Source organism: Ammodytes marinus, assembly GCF_949987685.1.
Source record: "Ammodytes marinus genome assembly, chromosome: 11".
Taxonomy (NCBI): Eukaryota; Metazoa; Chordata; class Actinopteri; order Uranoscopiformes; family Ammodytidae; genus Ammodytes; species Ammodytes marinus.
In genome coordinates this window covers 10,660,252-10,682,227 of record NC_137215.1, presented here as the reverse complement: position 1 = coordinate 10,682,227, position 21,976 = coordinate 10,660,252, and the positions used below count along the sequence as shown (strand labels likewise).

General features: G+C 39.9%; 1 protein-coding gene across 1 annotated transcript in view; it reads left to right on the top strand.

The window, feature by feature from the left end:
- Positions 1–321: 321 nt before the first annotated feature.
- The window catches only part of grid1a (glutamate receptor, ionotropic, delta 1a), a gene marked incomplete at its 3' end in the record, with an annotated part of 218,741 nt that continues 197,086 nt past the window's right edge, over positions 322–21,976 (top strand). Inside the window, exons 1-2 of the mRNA XM_080037081.1 lie at positions 322–447; positions 1,986–2,141. Coding sequence (XP_079893207.1) covers positions 369–447; positions 1,986–2,141 — 235 coding nt within the window. The 5' untranslated portion in view covers positions 322–368. The remainder of the gene's footprint in view (positions 448–1,985; positions 2,142–21,976) is intronic.

The window sequence follows — 21,976 nt, the reverse complement described above, 5'->3', positions numbered from 1 at the left end:
AGACGCCGGAGCGCAGGGAGAGAGGCGAGAGCGAGAGAGGTAAAACCGGTCTCTCTCTCACCGGGCTAGCTGTCTTTATAGTCTTACCTCGGGTTCCCGTTGGTTCTCGTCTTTTTGAGCCCAACGTCCTGCTGTCGATTTTTTTTCGTTGGTTTAAAAAAAATAAAAGAGAGCGAGAGAAAACTGAGCATTACTATTGGGTTTGATGCGGCTCTGCTCTTCCAGTTGAAGAAGGACCGCAGTTCGGTTTTGCTCTGGGTTTTGATCATCCTTTTTTTTCCTCCCCCTATTTTTCTTTGGGTTCTCCATTTGGACAGTATAGGACAGCCGAGCAGAGCTTGGATGAGCTGCGTTGCTAAAACCCCGAGATGGAGTTGCTGCTGATCTACCTTTCCCTGTGGATATTGCAATGCAATTCGGCCAGAGGAGACTCCATCATACATATCGGTAAGCGTCCGGTGAAAAAAAATTAAAAAGCAGTTTGGTTTAGACAGGTGTAAAGGCAAAGCGTGTGGGGATAAAGCGCATACTGCGTTGATCACAGGGTTTTGGTGAGAGGGCGGGAGAAATAGTCTCTTCAGCTTGCGTCGTGTGTGCAACACTTTGACTCTCAACCGAGTTTAAAAGTTGGCGTTTTGCAAATGGCCATGCCCCCGACATTTTACTTCCAGTTATTTCGTTATTTTTTAATACTGTTATTTATGTATCACGCTATTATTGCGGACATTTCTTACACTTTTCGACGGCAGATCACTGCATTCGTCTTGGCTTCAGGTCTAAACCTCATCGCTGTCGGCCTATAACATTGCAATTCTGCATCCAAAACACGACTTACAGTAAGCAGAAAGGCCTGTTTAGTTTGAGCTTTGACGAAATGAATGTCCAAAAGCCAAACGGCCGAGGTCTCAGACCAAGCGACCTCTTGTCTGTACCCGACAAGCCTCAACTTTCAACGGAACGTGACTGCAATGTCAATGAGAACACAGAGGAAACGTCAGTGGAGTTTTCGTTTTAGAGATGCAAAACGCATAGAGCCTCTTTGTTCTCAAACTTCAAACCAGAGCTGCCCCCTTTTTCATTTAAACTCAGTGGCCATCACTGAGTATGATCTGCTGTTTGTACTAAAATATCACATTACATCTAATATTTACAGTTTGGGAAATATACACTCCCTCTCTCTCTTTCTTTCTCTCTATCTCCCCACATGCGTGCACACACTGAATAATTGTCTCGGTTTGTGTCCCCTTGTAACGTACAGCCATGCAGCCACCTATAATGACTGGCGTTTTAATCTCAAATAAAAATGTCAATGTCACTGTGACCAAATTTTCGTCTCAGTGCTCCTCTGCTGCTGCTGCTGCTCACAGTTTACTGCAACAGTCTGGCAAGCAGCAGGTGCTCAGTCACTGGCTTAATACAGAGGTGGGACTCCATCCAGATAATATTGGCTGATGCGTGGCTTTTCGTGAGGGGTACCCCAATTATAGCCGCTTTTCATTTCCTGAAACCTTTTTCTATGATATATGTGCATATCTTGATAGAAGCTGACGCCGGTGTGATAAACAGAAGAGAAAGGGAGAGGGGGGATGTGTGGGGGGCAGTTAAGCTTCAGTGTGCTTCCAACACTAGGCTTATAATGCTTAATGGGTAGTGATCCATTGATTTTCCTTTTCACTTCTTTATGCACCAAATAATAGCATTAGTGTGATGTGCCATGTCGCTCTCCATGGTGCTGAAATCCAACTGAGAGGCAAGTGTTGCACAACTTCCAGGCTTGAATGAAATTTACGAAGATTAAGAGATTACATTTCACATACAATTATTTAATTATGCATAACTTTGACAGGTTTTTGGACAATGCCATTAAAAAAAGCTTCTGTTAAGTCTGTAATAGCAAAGGCACAACTCATCCACACTTCCCTTACCTTCACCCCCTTGCCTTTTTCTTACCCTCCACAATAACCCATGATTGCGTTATTCAACAGGTGCCATATTTGAGCAAAACGGTGGGAGAGATGAAGAGATTTTCCAACTTGCCATCTCAGACCTGAGTCTGAACGACGACATTCTGCAAAGCGAGAAAATCACCCATTCGGTGAAACATATCGAGCCTAACAACCCCTTCCAGGCTGTTCAGGAAGGTAAGCGTGATTCCCCCTACATCATTTTGTTTTGCAATAGACGCCCCCTGTTGTATTATTTGATTATGGTGGGCCTCTGGGCAAGACAGGAAAGGAGGTCTCCTTGACTGCACTGATCTTGCACATTTTTTGGGGGCCATGAGCTGATGTTGATCAGTCAGTGCGAATTCTCCGAAGGCAGACATTGATGATGATCCATGTGTCTCTGTGACTTGTGTGTGTGTGTGTGCGTGCGTGCAGCCGATTTGCAAAGTGCTGTGCCACCATAGCAAATCAAGGTGTCTTCTGTGCTTGAAAAGCTAGGTGGAAGCATTGAGTTGGAGCACAGATGCTAAGGACAATATGTTATGTGAAATAAAAATCATTTTGACGATGATCAAATGTAATTCCAGCACCTAAACTCCACTTACGCAATCGCAGGAGACAAAAAAACAAACATTATTTCAGGCTTTTATGTCTCTTTGAAGGATGAGCACCACAGTCTCCTTCATACACATTTATCAGCCTTCTGTCTGGCTCCCTGTAAGCTCGCCAGAATGTACACATCTCCTCAAAACAGACCCAAATTGACGATGGAATTATTTCAAGGTTATCTCTTTCCATCATTGAAAGGTGGTGCCGTATACTATAAACTGCTAAATTATTCTGCTTAAATTAATCATTAAGCATTTAATAGGTTCCTAGGGACCTTCAAAATGCTGTTTGTGCCCCCTGCATTTTGTTACCAGTCTGTACTTTTGTCCCCAGTTGAGCAAAGGCCTTGATGACTTTTGCTGCTGCCCTTGACAGACAGAGAAAGTTATCATGCCCTCCCTTTTGCTATACTTATCCCATGTCATTTAGCTCCGCTCTTCAACAATGTGAGATATATCTTGTTTTTTAATTTTAAACTTAAATCCTGATGAGGCTCCCATGGCATGTGGTTTCTTTAAATAAAGGTACACAGAAAATATGCTCCTGGTGGCTTCTGCAATAGTGAGAACAAACATTTATTACATACATGTGTGACATGGCTAACTTATCAGACACTGTTACTTGATAAGAAAAACTGAATCACTTAAATTGACTTTGCAAGCATGTCATTTGCCCTTTTCGCATTACTCATCAGTTTAGAAGTATAGTTCAGTTGTATAGTCAGAGATGGAGTGTTTTTTTAAGCTTAGCCACTTCAGACCACTTTAGAATACACTTGTGATCTTTGTTTTATATTGACAGGCTTATTGCACAATCCCGTGCCTCTACACAAGCTCACAGACATACGCAAGTTGGTGAAAATGCTTTAATAAAACATTAAAGACGTGAATTTCTAACTGCAGAGCTTATTTATTGCTCATTTCAAATTTTGCTCTGAGCTTTTTTCCTATCAATGATTGAACTGATTTGTGTTAGCCTAGATTGGATATCATTTAACACGCTTAATTACTGCGTCGGTCCTGCTAATCAAATATTTGGGTCAGTGGTTTATTTTGTTTTCTGGTAAGAGTAGGGAAGTAATGTGCAATCGATGACGTAATAATCGATGTGTGGCCCTGGATTCTTTTAGGTAGAGACAAAGCAGGGTGTTGAGTGACAATCGGGATAAGTTGACCTTTTGCTTTGCTCTTTGGTTCGCTGTCATCCCAGTGGGAGTGGTAGTCAGCACCTTGCAATCGCATGGCAAAGAGGGAGGAGAGGAGGGCAGAGAGGGGAGCCATAAACAAGGAGGGGGACAGAATGTGGACGAGATTCAGATTCAGAAAAACTTTATGATAGAGATGAAGAATTTGGTGGCAGTAGGAAAATAGGAAGGCAGGGAGATTAAGGGTGAGGAGTTCAATGGGGATGTAAAAAAACATAAATACATGGAAATAGAGAATTATAATGCAGCCCTGTGTGGTGAAGAATATAAAAAGGTGCAGGGGTGGAGAGACAATTGGCCAGCCCCCTATGAGGAGTAGTTGCAGCATTTTGTTTGTCCTTATTTGGATTCCTTCGTCCTTGCGTTCGTCTATTAACAAAGTTGTCACACAGACACCATGCACACCATGCACTCTCAACTTTCCAGTCCTCCTGTACTCTTTTTCGCTTAAATATGAAAGCTCAAGGCTGGCTGGATATACCGCCTGACCACACAACTGGCAGATGCCGTTTTCTATTTATAGGCTGGAACACCTGGAGAGAATAAATCGGGTGATTTTAAACATCGTGAGCGGGGAACTCAGACGAACATCTATCTTTTTGCATTCTGATGGCTGTCTTTATGTTTTCAGATGATATCAGCTGTCCCAGACGTTATCAGCCCCTCCATCTATTACAATTCTCCTTGAGTTCTCACTACTTTATAGAGAGTAGGATAAAGCGATAATGATAACTATTGAAAAAAGATTTAAATCATACACAATTCTTTTGAGAGGGATGGTGGCACTCACTACAATAACAATGCTATGCATAATTAAACTACATGTATGTTCTACCATTCTGATCAGTTTCAACATGAATGGCTCTCAGTTAGCCTGTACTCAGGAGGGCCAGTGTGGGTCTCAGAAGGATGTGGGAATCATATTGTTCGGAGCATGAGCACAGCCAAGGTGCCAATGTCACACTATAAATCTTGGACAATACAAAGCTGGATGTCCCAAGGGTATATCTGATGTATGACAGAATTGAATCTGGCTGTGGCAACTGCTAAAAGAAAAAAAGGTTTATTGTTAACCGGTTTCTCACACATAGTAAGTTTGGCACCCCAGGTTTTTCTTCCCATCTTGAAGAATAGGTCCGTCTTCTACGGCAGATACTTAAGAAACAAAGCATCTGCACTTTATTCAAAGGAAATAGAGGAAAGGGTACGGCAAAGCTGACACCTTCCTGTGTCATTATGTAAAGCCGAACCTTTGCTTATTTCACCGCAAGTTTAGCCTTTATTTTTTGCTGAAGTTGCTCAGAGGACATGGGAACGCAAAGTTAAAGGATCGTGATGAGAGAGTGGTGAACCATATATTTTATGTGCAACATATGCCTTTCAAAGCAGGCTAGTCAAATGAAGTTATTACCTTGTAAAAAGATACTAAAATGCATTTAAACAACAGAGAAAAACAAAATCGAAATTCCATTCCATCTGCTCCATTTAATAGTTATTGAAATATGTAAGTTTGGAGTGGTGGACTGACCAACATGAGCCAACAACATGGCTAAACATAGGACAAACGTCTCTAAAATCAAAACAACCTATGACAAACAAAACAAGTACAACAGAGGAACATTGCTCCCAAGTTGAAACTAATCAAAATGGATATGTTGGACATACATGATGCCTTTGACATTCACTCTATCGTGGCCCAACTTTATGTTACAGGGATTTTAAGATATTTTTTTATGAGGTTTGGTTGAACCTCTGCAGGTTACCAATCAATTTTTAAACTTACTTTGGGAACAAAGCCGGTATAAAACAGCCATCTGGGCACAGGAGGGAAAAGCAGTTGTGCAGTAATTTGTTGAGTGTGTCCCACTGAGTCCTCTCCACACCCCACACAAATAGTCACCGTCCATTTTCATAACCCCTGTCAAGGTAATGTCAAGGGGGATTGTAGTCTTTCCTCTTTATGTCCCTGTAAGCTAATAGACTTTGAACAACTTGCAGTGCAATCCTTTTTCTCCTTTCTTTCTTGCTCAATAGGGTGACAAAAGTTGAAATAATGGGTCCTTTGAAAGTGTTGGCATTGGTAATGTAATACCCCCCATCTGATTCGCTGCTTATGACAACTCATTACTCGCTGTGCTCTAAGCATGATGGAATGCTGCCCTTTCACTATTACTGTACCGGTGAATTTAATAATGCTGTATAAATCTTGGTAATGGATTTGTTTTGTTTTTTTATGTCTTTTTACCAGTGCAACACAGAAGGGGGCTGATCAGGCCATTTTACCGGCCCCTGTTAATTACCCGGCGGTTATTTTAATCCGTCATAAGCTCCTCAATGGGCTGTACAAAGGCCTGCTGGTACCTTAATCAGCTAAGTGATGTTGTGGCATAGGGACACCTTTCACCATTTAATCCCTTCCCAATGTGAGGCCCATTACTCAGCATCTGTGTAGGGTTAACCTTTGGCTGGATGCTCAAGCTTGCACACCGATGATCCAGTTTATGGTAAAGAAAATGTTTAATTCATACAAACTGATCTTCATTATACTAGACCAGCTATGATTGACAGACTACAGTATAAAAAAGCGCTAAACAACGTAACAAAGTGTGTGAGCATGAAAAAAATAAACAAACAAAAAATGCACAACTGCATAATTACTATGTATTCTGCCACCAGCAGTTTATCTATCCAATACTTTGTCAGATCTGGGTGGGTACAAGCAAATATTGAGAGGCAACTTTTATTCACCCCTTAAATAACCGTGTTGGATCATCACCTTTTATTTGTGATTTTGCAATTAAGTAGAATTGAACTTTTCTGTGATGAACTTGCCGCTAACAAAGATAGCTACAATGCTAGCTGTAGAGTTGAATTAAGATACTCTAATTCAATTTTAATCTCTGGAACTGTGTAAAGCTTGTTGATTTGACATGTAGGAGATTGTGTCTTGTATGAGAAACGTATTGAAGTAAACAACTGATAGTGTATGTACATCCACTTAATCTGGTAACACAGGATGGAGATGCCTATGTTGCTGCCTGGCTCGTGTTGACAGTTTATGCATCTGTAGTAAAACTGTGAAATTAGGAATGTTTTATCAACAGTATATCTGAGGGCTTGGATGTGTTGAAAACATATGGAGATTTGTTGCATTTTATGGATATTATCACTGTTTGTTTGGTTCCCTGCTGACTGTTTAATGTTTACACAACCGCTATACTCTACTCACCTTTGAGCTTATCCTCTTAAAAGAGAGTTTCAAGGCAAACTGGTACTTAGTTTGTCACCAAGTCATCTTTCCTTTCACATTGCCTGTTACCTGTTATGTAACTGACAATGAAGTTCAGTGGATTATACCAACCTCTACGTCCCTCACCTGTGCCATTTATGTCATACAGCATGGATGACACAAGGGAGGCCCAATGGGACCTGTATACACTGTGGGCTGACAGGCAGACTAAAGAAAATATATTCCAGCAGCCTTTCTTTAGAATAGCCAGCGTCAGCAACTGCTGAGCAGCACATGCCACAGAGGGAGCAGGGAGAGTGAGAGAGCAGAATGGAGAAGGGGAGAAAGGCCAAGGCTGTTTAATGCTGGATCTGCTTAGTAGAAGGTTTACAGGTTTTGTCCTCTGTGCTGTACAGGGAAAGCCTGTCAGGACTCCTCCCCTGCGAAGGGATACCTGTGTGTCACACACACCTGACATTTGTAATTTATGTCTTCCTGGCTGTTCTCGGACTATCTTGAAAATAATTGCAGAGACGTTTCTAAGTATATCCAATTACTATGTATTGAAAAAGAAAAACATGTCAAGACTTAGGAAATGTTTTCAGGCTTTTTGAGTAAGAAGGCTTGTTCTGCCGATTACCTTCAAGTCAAACCTAAATTCACTCAAATGCCACGTCTGATCTGTATTCAAAGGAATCATCCACAATGTGGAAAATGTAACCATGAAATATACAAAACAAAGAGCGAGAAAAGTGAAAAATGCTTTGGTGGCTGTAATGTTTCAACAAATTATTTCGGGTCTTTCAGTAAATGGGAAAGTTATGTTTGGTCTGCAATGTTAACAGAATTAGTGCATTGCGCTAATTAGAGAGAGTGGCAATCACGTTGAGCCTTTGTGCCCTTTCTGTATTCATCACACTCTCCACGCCGCCTCACTGGCAGAGGGGCTGAGGGCTGATTTCAAAGTATTCTCATTGCTTTTCACACTGGCATGTTTGATTGAGGATGTTCTGGGAGGGGGGGGGGGGGGGGGGGTAACGCTGACCAATGGCTTCTGGGTGGTATGATGGCTGTCTGTCTCTGAAGGACAAATGCAGGAAAAACACATTTGAAAAAAGCGCACACATTTGAAGTGAGCAAAGTACATCAAAATCTTGATTGATCTCTGACAGTTTGTTCCTCCCATGCAAGGACTTGCACAGAGGATCCCTATATTCAACCTCAGAGAATATTGTTTGGGTCATTTAGCACTGCCAGTCAATGACATCCAGGTAGCATGGGATCAAATTTATCCTGGCCTGTTCCTGAAAATGTTGTTTGAAAGACATTTAGCACCTGTATCGATTTTCTGATATGACAGCAGCGCCTGATATATGACAGATGGATTACAGATCAAAAATAAATTATGGCTATCAGAACACCTGCACACATGCCCCACATAACTCAACAAACTGCCTGTTATACATACACATACTCACACACAGCATATGTTTTGCCTATCACAGGTCTCTCAGGCCCATGTCTTATTCATGTTCCTGTCTTTTCTGGTGTGACAGATTTATAACGAGCTGTAGAAAACACTGTGACAGATGTTAGTGTTTTGCCACGACCCCAAACCCCCAACCACCGCTGGGGATTGGCCATCAATACTACTCTACCTGTTAGATTGAGTGAGAGTGAGATACAGGGAGAGAGAGAAATAGAGAGAGAGAGAGGGGTAGGTGGCCCAGAAGAGATGTCCTGTCCAATCAGATTGATGCTGATGAGGCCCTAGGCCTCCGTACGTTGCAATACATCGCTGTATGCATCATTTCTCATACCTACTGTTATGCTTCGACTTTATTGACCTCCGGCGATGAAAGAGCTGTGCAGGGTTGGAGATGTAAAGTGTGTGTTTGAATGGTAAGTAAATATTTGCAAGTACAGTATGTGCATTGGGGTATGAAAATGTTCCTTTATGTGTGTCTGTATTGTGTTTGGCATGAATAGGTTTGGGGAACATAATTGATTAATGTAAAAAAATCCTATCAATACGATTTTGAATCCATTCGTAATATACCTATGCCCCCCCTTCCATCCACTGGCATCTGACTCTTACTATCTCAAAGGGAAGTGTGCATAATTTACTACACACCACCTGCATTGGTGGCAAGACGACTTCATTTGAGGATGGAAGACAGGGAGCAGGAAATCAGCCCCCAAGTAAATCTTATTAGAGTCAGCCCCTGAAGAAATGCTGATCAGCTATCTCTGACTTCACACTCTTTTGAGAGAGTGGGAGGAGAAAGATGCAGGGGGTGAGGGGGAGAGAGGGTGAAATAGGACTCCTAATGAGAGTAAAGGGGTGAAGCCGGGTGAACTGGTGAGCAGGCGTGACGACCAGGGAGAAAAGTCGGGTGATGGAGATGGCAGAATGCAGAGGGAGAAAGATAATGCAGAGGAAAAAAATGTGCAGAGGCTGTGAAATATCAGGCCGCATGGAAGACAAGAGAGGCAAAGTAATTTGAAACTGTGGACTCGCCTCACTAACCTCATTGATGAAGAGATGCCAAAATGTGTTTGGGAGCCATTGTTTGCATTACTGCCCACAGACACGGATACCGAGTGGGACCATCTGTCACAAGAATCTCTCAGTCTTCCTTGCTGAGTCTCTGACTCTCTGTCTCTTTCTCACTGCCATGCTCAGGCATCATGGATTTTATCCAAAGATGAGGCAAAGCTAGCGTGTAAGCTCTCGCTGAGTGAAATCAAAACCCAGCTTAAACCTCATGAGTGGAAGCCTAAAATAGCATAGAGGGCACAACATGCAAGTGTCACTGAAAGCTCAAATGTGCACCTTAATATAAATATACTTCAAACAGGTTGCCTGATGAATACGTCTTTGTTTTATATTCTAGAGTGAAAATCTTCACAAGCCATTGCATTGATACTTTTCTTTTTATAACTCAATGCTTGTCTGAAGATGATGAGATAAGTCCCAGATAAATAATGTATTTGTTAACGCTGTTATCACTTTCTAAAATTAGCCGACTACATATATCAGTATTAAGTAGGCCATGTAGCCATCTAATCCATTTCCTCAAGACAAATCATTCTAGGGCAGAATCATGGGATTTCTGTTGTACTTACCAATTACAAGTTTGCATTGTTCATCACAAGGACTAGCTTTTGAAAGTAAGAATGATTTATGGAATCCTTTCTATTATCTTAAAGGTGAAGTAAGCGATTTATTTATGTTAATATAAGTGTTAAATCGCTCTTTATTCATACAGTGATCACTTACATAGTGTGCACGTTTCATAAAGGCGATCTCTCAGTCAGCTGCTCTGCATGTAATCGGTAAATAAAATTCTCTGGGATCCCAAAATTAATAACCAATCACAAGAGAGAACGCTACAAACCGACACCCGTCTCACTGCCGATGCACGTGCAGAGCAACAGACGGGTGAATGTGTATGCGCCTACAATGGCGGAGCAGGTAAAAATCCTTCCGAATGTCTGTTTTGGTGGTTTTTATCATGTTTTATCACACTTACTTATCTGAGATGGTGCTGGATAACTCACTGTTTGAAGACCGCAGTGCATTAATGTGGTGATGAGGGAGGGGACCGCTAACTGCAGTCAGTGACAGGAAGTTAGCTAAACTGACCATTCCGCTTACTACACCTTCAACATGGCCAACTCATCATAACCATAACCAAGATTGTTTTTAAATACAACAATATATATACAGTATAATACAAATGTGTGAGATGACAAGGGAGAACATAGGACTTTATTTAGGCAATTCACACAAAAAACCAACAAATGAAAATGGTGGCGCAATCCTTGATTGTGAACACAAACTTCTGTGCCATTATTTTAAGTATATGTAAATATTTAACTGGATATGTGACATTTTTGACCTGATGTTGGCACTAGATGAAAGGTAAGAGGATCCTCAAAGTAAGTTTGATTGCGTGCCCAGACTCTCTCTCTAAGGGGTAAGGCCTAAAATTTAAAAAGAGCACCTCCACCATGTGAACAAAATGGTAAACAAACGAATATGCTTCATATATGCCCAAAGATCACCCATGAGGGGCACTAGAGCTGCTCAAATGCCCTTTTTATGTAGGACAGAAATTAAATGTGGAAGGGTCCCATTTAGGCACCCATTCAAATGTTACTCATTCATGTGCTACTAGGCAGCCCCTATGGTTAAAAAAAGAAAAAGTTTCATTTTTGCCATAAGGTCAAACCAGGGAGCCACTGGAGCAACTTCAATGCCACTTGTAATGTGGTGAAGTAGGGACGAGGGAGGGACGTTAGCTTAAATGATCCAACTGCTAATTCTGCTTTACTCAGTGTGCATGTAAATGTTTCATCTCTTAAATCAAAGTAACAATCCCTATGAGGGCAGCGAGGTCAGAAGGATGAAAAAACAGATTTAGGCAAGACACTAATGGTCCCAACAGTCAGGCTAGCGCCCTGCATGGTAGCTCGCTGACATCGATGTGTTAATGGACGAATGAGTGGCTAAAACCTTGTAAAGTGCTTTGGATAAAAGCGCTCTATAAATGTATCTATAAAACACTCACAAAGGTATCTTTCCCTTCTTTGTTAAAGCCTGAACCATGAAGACAATGTTTTGAGCATCCCCTACATTCTTGTGTCTTGGCCACTGACTTTGTCTTTTTACTTCCAGTGTTTTACATTTTAAGAGAGCAGCCTGTGAAGATGGGTGAATACGTGTCAGCTTGTTTGGACATTGCATGTGGGGTCCCCCAGAGGTCAGTGTTAGGGCCAATTATTTTTATTCTCTACATAAATGACATATGTAAAACATCAAATATTTTACAATTTGTGTTATTTGCAGATGACACAAATATTTTTTGTACGGGAGAGGACTTGCAGCAGCTTCTGGAGTCAATTACATCTGAAATGAGCAAATTAAAAAGGTGGTTTGACAATAATAAATTATCATTGAATTTAAGCAAAACAAAAATCATGTTGTTTGGAAATTGTAATTTAAATAGTGATGTAAATGTCAAGATAGATGGTGTTAATATTGAAAGAGTGTATGTAAATAAATTCCTGGGTGTGACAATAGATCACAAGCTATGCTGGAAACCTCACATAAAACATGTTAAATCTAAACTGTCACGAAGCATCTCAGTCCTGGGTAAAGCAAAGCATATATTGGATCACAAATTATTGCATATTCTTTACTGCTCAATGATCTTACCTTATTTAAATTACTGTGTGGAGGTCTGGGGGACCACTTACAAAAGCTCACTGCAACCACTAGTCGCACTTCAAAAACGAGCCAGAAGAATAATCAATAAAGCTGGATATTATGATCACACCAACCTCCTCTTTTTACATTCCCGTATCATAAAGTTCAATGACCTGGTTGAATATCAAGTTGCACAAATCATGTTCAAAGCTAGAAATAAACTGCTACCAGGTAACATACAAAAACTTTTCTTTGACCGAGAGGGGGGTTACAATTTGAGGCAACAGTTAAACTTTAAGACACTGGCGGTACGCACAACTTTAAAATGTCATTGCATCTCAATTGGGGGTGTGAAACTGTGGAATGGGATGAGCACGGAGCTAAAGCAATGTCCAGACATGATCCAGTTTAAAAAAAGGTTCAAAGCAATGATTTTCATAAGGTACAGGGATGAGGGTGTGAAGTAAGAGGGTAATTATAATTATATGGATATATATATATACTGATTGTATAGATATGTATGTATATATGGATATATTGATTGTTTATAAATATAAATATAGATATATGCATTAAATAAATATATAAAATATAAAAAATGTATAGTATATTAAGTTGTATGTAATTGGCAAATATAGTATCGCCAATAGTACAGAGAATATAGATAAGAGAAGCGAATATAATTGTTGTTTTTGTTTTATTTTATTTTATTTTTTATTTTATTTTTTTTATTTAATAAATATTTTGATTTTTAATTTTTTTAAGGAAAGGGGTAGGATTAAATAAGTGTATACTTCTTCCTGCTCCTTTTCAGGCATATTTATTGTATTTCCATGCTTTTCATTTTGTTTTGTATGTGGATGTCTGAAATAAACTAAATCAAATCAAATCAAAAAAAAAAAATCAAATCCTTAATGTACTCTTTGCTGCTGTAAGTGTTTTCAAACCCAAGGCAGACTAAGCAGGTTCATCGTCTCACATTATCATGTAATTCAGAGACGCACAGGTATTTTGTTTGCCTCAGACAACACGTCTCCAATTCGTTTAGCAACTTAAATGTTATGCTTCATTCCAATACATGCATGTTTACTATCCTCACAAAGGACTAAAAAGCAGTTTAGGACATTAGCACAGTTTGCCATGTACATGTAAAAGACATTTATTTATTTTATTTATTTATTTAACTTTTATTTATCCTCGAGAGACCAATTGAGGGGTGACCCTCATTTACAATGACGTTGAGATCAAACAAATTCAAAGGAAAAACAACAATACATAAACAATATTCAATGCAAATACATCAAATACACAACAACAGGTGAAGAGAAAAACTATTGAAACATTTACACAGTGGTGAAGAGTGGCAGCAATTAAAATGAAATGGGTGAAAGTACAATATAGCCTAATTAAAACAGTTACAGGTAGAGTTTGGCAGATTTAAGATAGTTTGTTTAAATTGGTTAAAGGATATGAAGTTATTTAGTTTAATTTGTTGCTGTAAGTTGTTCCAGGAGTCAGGGGCACTGAAGCTAAAAGCTGTCTTTCCCAGCTCAGACTGGGCTTGTGGGACATAAAGCATAAGCATGTCAGTGTAGCGGGTCTGATAAAGCCCATCTGAAATTTGCAGCATTTCTGTTAAATAACGAGGAAGCTTCCCGGTCAAGGCTTTGTAAATAAAAATGTGCCAATGTGCATCATGTCTCTCTTTAAGGGAGGACCACCCAACCTTTTCATATAAAAGACAATGGTGTGTGTCATAAGCATCTCCTGTGATGAACCTTAAAGCAGAGTGAAAAACAGAGTCCAGGAGTTTAAGACATGAATGTGATGCATGCCGGTAAACCACATCACCGTAATCAAGGACAGACATGAAAACTGCCTCAATAATCCTTTTCCTACTAAAAAAAGGGAAGGTGGTTTTGTTCCTATAAAAATAGCCATTTTTTTGTCGTAGTCGACAAACAAGATTTTTTATATGAAAATTAAAAGCGAGTTTATCATCTAACCAGATGCCGAGATATTTGTACTCTGTGACTCTTCCAATTAAAAATCCATTCTTTGTAAAAATATTAAAATCATTCAAATTTGTAGTTCTTGTTCTGGAGAAACACATATATTTGGTTTTGTCTGCATTTAGAACCAGCCTGAGGTCCACTAGACAGTCCTGCAGGGTGTTAAAAGAGCTTTGTAGGTTCTGAATAGATTGGTGCACCGAATCGGAAATGCAATACAGTACTGTGTCGTCAGCGTATAGATGGGCGTGACAGTTTTTTAGCGATGAAACAATGTTATTTATATAAATTGTGAAAAGAACTGGACTTAAAATTGAGCCCTGTGGGACACCATTTGTAACAGTTAAAAACTCAGATTGCTATCTTCCCAGTTTAACTGACTGCTGTCTATCAGAGAGATAATCCCTAAACCAGCGACATGCAGAATGATCAAAGCCAATGTCATGCAGCCTCTGTAAAAGCAAATGGTGGTCAACAGTATCAAAGGCCTTTGAAAGATCAATAAAAAGTGCTGCACAGTGCTTTTTCTTGTCTAATGCTGTAACAATGTTGTCTACAACCAAAGTCACAGCAGAGACAGTACTGTGACCTGCCCTAAAACCAGATTGGAATGGGCTCAAAATGGAAGCACTAGTTAGAAATGTTTTTAACTGATTATTAATAAGTGATTCTAGAATTTTTGCCAGGCATGGGAGTTTGGAAATTGGCCTGTAGTTATTAAGATTATTTTTGTCACCACCTTTATGTAAAGGAATTACGTGATCTTTTTTCCAAATTTTAGGAACTATTCCAGAGGAGATTGGAAAGATTAAAAATATGGGTTATTTGTTTTGATATTATATATGTCGAAAGCTTGATTGTAAACGGGTCCAAATTGTCCTCTCCCATGTACTTCTTGGGGTTGAAGGCGAGGAATGCATCTACAATAACACTTGTGGGAAGAAGATCAAGGCTGAAAATAGGAGTTTGAGAGACAGGCGGTACGTTACTACTGGTTGTAGAAGGTGTACATCCTCCATTCTGAAAGAGTTGACCAGCAGCGACAAAATGTTTATTAATAGCTAAGCCAATCTCTTTTTGATCATTGAGAGTGTGACCATTTAATTTGATCCGAGTGGGAACTGTGCTAGAATTGTTTTTATTATAGTTCACAGCTTTCCAAAATAGTGCAGGGTTAGAGTAGCAGTCGGAGATTAATTCAAGGTAATATTCGGATTTGGCTTTCCTGACCATGGCTTTGCACTTATTCCTAAATTGTCTAAAAATAGTCCAATTGGTATTATCTCCAGAGCGTCTAGCTAGAGACCATGCTTTATTTCTTTTGGAAAATAAATCAGACAGTTCACTTGTAAACCAGGGGTTTGATCTATTTTTTACTCTATGCTTTTTAAGGGGTGCATGCTTGTTTATAATTGAGGTGAAAGTATTGATGAAATAGTCTAAGGCTAACTCAACATCCAAAATTTCCGTAGTGAGTTGAATGTCACTATGCCGGAGATCACTTAAAAAGGCTTGCTCATTAAAACCTTTAAAATTACGCTTAATTATGATTTTAGTAGAGGTGGGCATAGATTAATTTTTTTAATCTAGATTAATTTTGGAATTAATCTAGATTAATCTAGATTAAAATGGCTCATTCATTCATAACATGTGTGTGCTCCCTAAATAATGACTCAAAGTAAGTCTTTGAGAACGTGTTTCTCAAGCCAGGTGGCGCATCAGACCAGGGGCTCATCTCCTGTGCAGGTGCACACCTAATGCATCAAGTTAACTTGCGTGCAGAAAGAGGATGTCACGGAACTCATGTCCGTTAGCTTTTCAATATAAGACTGTCAAAATAAAAGTCCCGCAAAACAATCGTTATTTTGGGGATTAACTTCTCCGCGTGAGAAATTTGAGTTGTAGGCTAGCGTGTGAGAGTGTGAGCTGGTTGATATGAGTGTGTCTCACGGCCAAAAGGGTGAGACTTGGCAGCTCTGTCAGTTGTGAAACAAAGCGGACGGACGTGGTCTCTATAGCAACGAGATCAGCTGAGCTATCACTGATAAAAAAAAATATTGTTTCCATAATGATTTCCATAGCCTTAAGCCATAGGCTAGCCTACATGTTGTGTAATTCAGTGATTTTCAACCTTTAATGAGTCGAGGCTATGCATTGGCTTTGGCGATTTCCCTTGCCTCTTTTTTTTCTCTCCACACAAAGCTCTCCCATTGCACACACGCATGCCCCGGCCGCTTCCGAGAGCACAGACTGTTAGAACTCCTACAGTAAACCAATTCCGCATTGCACAAGGTGCAAACAACCTTGGTCTTGTCGAGGTTTCCATTGGGAAGCTTCTTAAAAATACATTTTCCCTGAAGCAAACCCGGCGGCTTCCTAGCTGCATCCATGTCAGCACGTTACGTTTGATGTGGTAGGCTACACAGATGCGAAGTCGGACTCGTTCTGACTCGTGCACTACAGTGCAATTCGGCCAGGTATATATCCGCGCTAAAATAAGAGGAACAAGAGATTAACGGCGATATTTTTTTTATCGCCGATAAGAGTCTGGCGTTAACGCAGCACGTTAACGCCGTTATCGGCCCACCACTAGATTTTAGGTTGAGATCTTTTTAAATTAATACTTCTGATACAGGCCACTGGGCAGTGATCACTAATCCCAAGCTCAAAAACACCAGCTGAGACTATTTTATTTATTTTATTTGATAGGATTAAATCGATTAAAGTTGATTTTGCTGTTTTTTTTAGATTGGGTCTTGTGGGCTCAGTTATTAATTGTGTCGTTGCTACAGATTTCTTTGAAAGGTTCAGAGGCACCAGAAAGCCAATCAACGTTAAAATCACCCATCGCAATTACCTCTCTATTTACATAACTGGAGAGCATATGTGCTAGATCGTTTAAGGAGCTAGTTACAGCTGAAGGGGGCCTATACACACCAATTACAACAAAACAATCATTTGACGATAAAGATAATTCTAGCGCGATAAATTCAAAACAATTTGGAACAGAGACAGCATGTAAAAGTGTTACAGAATAACAGGATTTAACATAGAAATAAGTAAAAGACATACAGTAGCTTTACATACAGTAGCTTTATGCAACACCACTGCTGTGACACTCCTGGCAGTATTGCTTTCAGTTTGACAGTTTCATATTTTCCTGACCTTGAACAAATTTACCATGCATGGATGTTGGGTATTTTAGTGCCAACAGGCAAGTTGAGGTTAATTCAAATGAGGCAGTGCAAAGCTAATTGTTAGCATTTTGGTGGAAATAGATGTTTAAAAACCATGTCTGTTTGGAACAAAATGACAATCTACTGAATTTTTGGTTATTTCATAAAAAAGTGAACACTAAATATTTGGAGCAAATTAATGAATATATTGCTTTAAATGTAAAGAAAATATATTACCCCCCCCCTCCCCCGAGAAAGTACATGCATGTTAAAAATAATTAAAATAATAAGCAGTTTGCATTTATCTGATGTAATTATTTTCAACATTAATGACAGAAACAGCGCTGGTATTTTATACCTGTTAAATTAGTTTTTAAAACGTGCCACTGTGCACCATCCCAACAATCACACCATCTATCTAGAAGCTCCGATGTTGCAGAGCAATGAGACATGTCCTGTGACAGGCTGAGAGTGTATTTATTAATCAGCAGAGCTTCTGGTTAAATGTATATTTGACTTCACCCTGCCCTTTTGTGCTTTCAACTGCTGCACATATAGTATATGAACATACAGTACATTATTCAATTACGGTTACTTGGCGATGCAGACACAGTTTGTGCACCCAAAACATACCTCTTTGCACTTGTTGTTGACAGGTTAAAATAGGGCCCATACACAGTCTTGTTTGGAAACAGATAGCTGTTTTAATTTAGTGTTGTGTGTAGCTATTTGATAGATAGCATGCAGAGCAAAGAGCCTACTAAGTGTGTCTTCAGAGGTCATTGATAAGAAGCTAATTGGCCGGTCAGGTTTAGCCATGTCCTCTAGATAACTGCATGCCTTTTTAATATATGGGCTTAGGGTGTTAAAGCACATGACAAGTGGCTTTGAATAATCTGAGCATATGCCTTTCCCTCTGACATAAGGGAATTGCATAATGCTTTTTCTCATCCATTTTTGGAATTCCATGTATATATTACAGCCTTCGGTGTCCCAATTCTCAGCATGGTTCTTGAAAAAGGAATGATATACCAGCCAAGCATCATGCCTCAGGATTATCTTCTGTTTTTCAATAAAAGGGAAAAGATAAAAAAAAACTAATGCCATGAGGGCTTAGCTTCATTTTATCTAAACAACATAAAAATCTGCCCAAATACAGATGGAATCATATCTTCAGTTCAAACCACGGCCAATTTTCCCTTCTTCAGTCGAGAACATTTTCACACTGGAAAAAGCAACACCCACCCAGTAACTATGGAGTAGTTGGCTCTTAGGTATGCTGCTCTTAGTAACAGTGTGTCTAAGACTCCATCCAGGTAGAGATTACACAACGACACACACACACACACACACACACACACACACACACACACACACACACACACACACACACACACACACACACACACACACACACACACACACACACACACACACACACACACACACACACTCACACTCACACTCACACTCACACTCACAAAAAAAGCAACCCACCCTTGGGCTGAAATAAGATTGGTTCTAGTGATTTTCAGCCACTTAGAACCTCCATTTTCAGTCCCTTCACTAACTGGTGCAGCCTGGGCAAGAAACTTTTTTTAAATTAAATGCTTAAAAGAGATACATTTTCATGAGGTCAAATGCAGAGAACAGGGCAAAAAAATTAAGTGTGTTGGGACTTATCTCTCCCATAAAAGAATCAAGTTGCCTCGAAGGCAAGATGAAAATATACAAAAAAGATGAGTAGGAAGAGAAGAGAAGCAGATCGCCTCAAGTGGAGCAAGGGAGGAGGAGGTGGCAACGTTTCAGATCATTCTCTCTATCTCTCCCTTTTCTCTTGGACGGCAGGAGGACGTCTATCAAAGGCGATGTCATCATTTCTGGCAGCGCAAGCTTCCTCTTAGCAACGTCCTGGCAGGCAGCGCAACCAGGAAGAGAGAGGCTGTAAAAATTAAGCATTTCTCCATTGAATAGATGTCCCTCACTGGCTCACCGCATGCCCACTCACTGCCATAACAAAGCTTCCTTTTGACAACACAAAAAATGGAAACAGTTGGACACAGTTGCATTCATTGCGGTACAAACAGTGTCTGTGCTTTTGTCAGAGGCTTGTGCATTGTAGGTGAGGGTTATGTGTGTGTGTGTGTGTGTGTGTGTGTGAGTTCATTGAGTGTGGACTAGCTTTTTTCTGTTATTCTTTCATTGACATGTTAATGCATTTACATTCTTCCAAAGACTCCAAGATAGCTGTGATGCTATATGGTCATGGTGCACTGTTCTTACATCTTGGTAAACCCATTTATCTTATTTCAGAATGCACTCGGACCAAGTAATCTAATGCCTTGGTCCAGTGCAATGGTTGATATGGCAACTGCTCCCGACTGGAGAGAGAGTGAGATAACATATTTCCCCCGTTCACCTGTTGAGAAGGGAGAAAAAGAAGGGAGAAGGAAATGTGTTTTAATTTGCTGGTAACAATCCAGGATGATGCAGGAGCATGATTCTCTGATGATAAAATCAGTCTCTTGAGGGGGATCTTTGAAGCAATTCCTTTTTCTCTTTAGAGATGTAGATTTCTGACTCACAAGGGAATTCATAATTTGTTGTTGTCATCATGAATGAGCAGTGCCATCTTCTCATTTAAATGAACCGCTCTCGTTTCACGAATGCATGGTGAAATGTGATAATGTATAGTGTGTAAAACGCAGATGAGTGACAGGGATATTCAGCCTTGTTGTATGTTAGGGAAAAGATTGAGAGAGCGAGCAGTGATGATGACCACGCTCAAGTTATTTTTCCTTTCCCAGAGGTGAGAGAATGCATCAGCCTGAAATGCAAAGATGCTGCCTTGCTTTTGTTGGTTCTCACAGGACAAATGGTGATGGAACTCGCATGTGTTTTTGTGCTCTCCTTCCATGTCAATGCTTCGAGGGCTGGCGGTTATTGGTTTGTTTGTCTTTAATTTTTAATGTGTGTGTGAGAAATCTCTGGAGACCACACAGCTGTTTTAGTTGTTCTGGTTAGCTGAGTGGAATTAAAAACTTAAGCCAAATTATTCTCTTTTTAATGCTAGGCTTCTCAGAATTTGATTGGAACAATATTAATGTGACGTAACTAGGATCAGGGGCAACCTCATCCCCAAAAGCCAAAAAAAAAATGTCCCCCTCCGAGCCACCTTCCCTAATCCCAACACATCATCCATGTTTAATAGTTCTCAGGGGCAGATTGTGATAGCTTATTATTCGTCTGTTTGTTCAACCTTCAGAGACCGAGAGACAAGCGGCTCTCAATCATTTAAGAACATTTGGAGGGGATTTTGCTTATTTTTTTCGAAGCTGAAAATTCCAGCCTGGCATCAAATCCAAATTGTCAAGGAGGCTAATAGCAGCTTTTGTTATGAGCCAGTTAAGGATTGAGTTTTCTGCTCATTAATGTGTTTGTAAACTGAACTCATTTGTCTGGTTCTCTGTGTTGGTGTGTGCATGTATGCTTTTGAAGAGGCTCAGTGTCATCCCACCCTCAGTGAGAAACAGGCGCACAGCTTTTAGGATTTTGCTTTTACCAGTGTAAATCTCTGATTAAGTGTTCCTTTATCAGGGCCGTGCTTTCAATAGGAAAGGTTCTCTGGTGTGTCGACAATAATCTTGGTTGTCCTCTAATTCCTTTCAATCCTCAATTTGCAGTCCTTTCAATGCCATTTTAGCTTTTGGATCCCTTTTTAAACTAACCCATTGCTGTTCTTACCCTTTCTAATCCAGCACAGCCTATCACTGCGACTTTTATTGCGTCGTAATGTAACCCTTTTTGCAGCATTCCTGACTGTATTTGCAGTATGAATGGAGTGTATCCTGCTGTGTTGCTGAAAAGGAAGAGGGCTTTAAAGTTTTGTAGTTGCTGCTCTCAGCAGAAATGGATTACAGCTTGCACTGGTTTTCAATAGGATCAATTTTGGGCTTTAAATAGTGAGAGCTAAGCTACAGTACTGGAGGTGTGTATGTCTTGTGATGCTTGCTGACCCTGGAGCAGCTGTGTGGTGCTGATTATTGATTATGGTTGATTATTACTTACCCACAGACTTTGAATTTAAGAGGGGTGGATTAGGCTCTTATATATAAAGTGGCCTCAATAAATGTGGTGCTGGGAGCAATATAGCTCAGTAAATCTGTTGGGTACAGGCCATAATTACACTTAAACGTCTTTATTACGGTGCTTTGTTTTTTTTTTTTTTTATTTCACATTACGGCTGGGCAGTAATTTTCATTTTAATAAATTTGCATATCATTATGATATAAGTTTTCATTTTTTGTTGTATAACGTTTTTTTTTTGCATAAATGAACGATGATGACGATATTCCTAGCCCGATGAAAACAGTACCATATTGAGCCGCTTTATTGATGCTGTTGCAAATGACTGACATTATCCGAGGCCACTTCTTCAGATTTCTTGTTTTAACATTCAGTTTCCCTTTTGCTTTATCTTACATCTTTTGCTTTATCTTACATCTCTCTCCCATACTTCCTTCATTCCACTAAAACATCAATTCTTACTCCCTAGTCCACATTTGGACATGAACCAAATCACTTA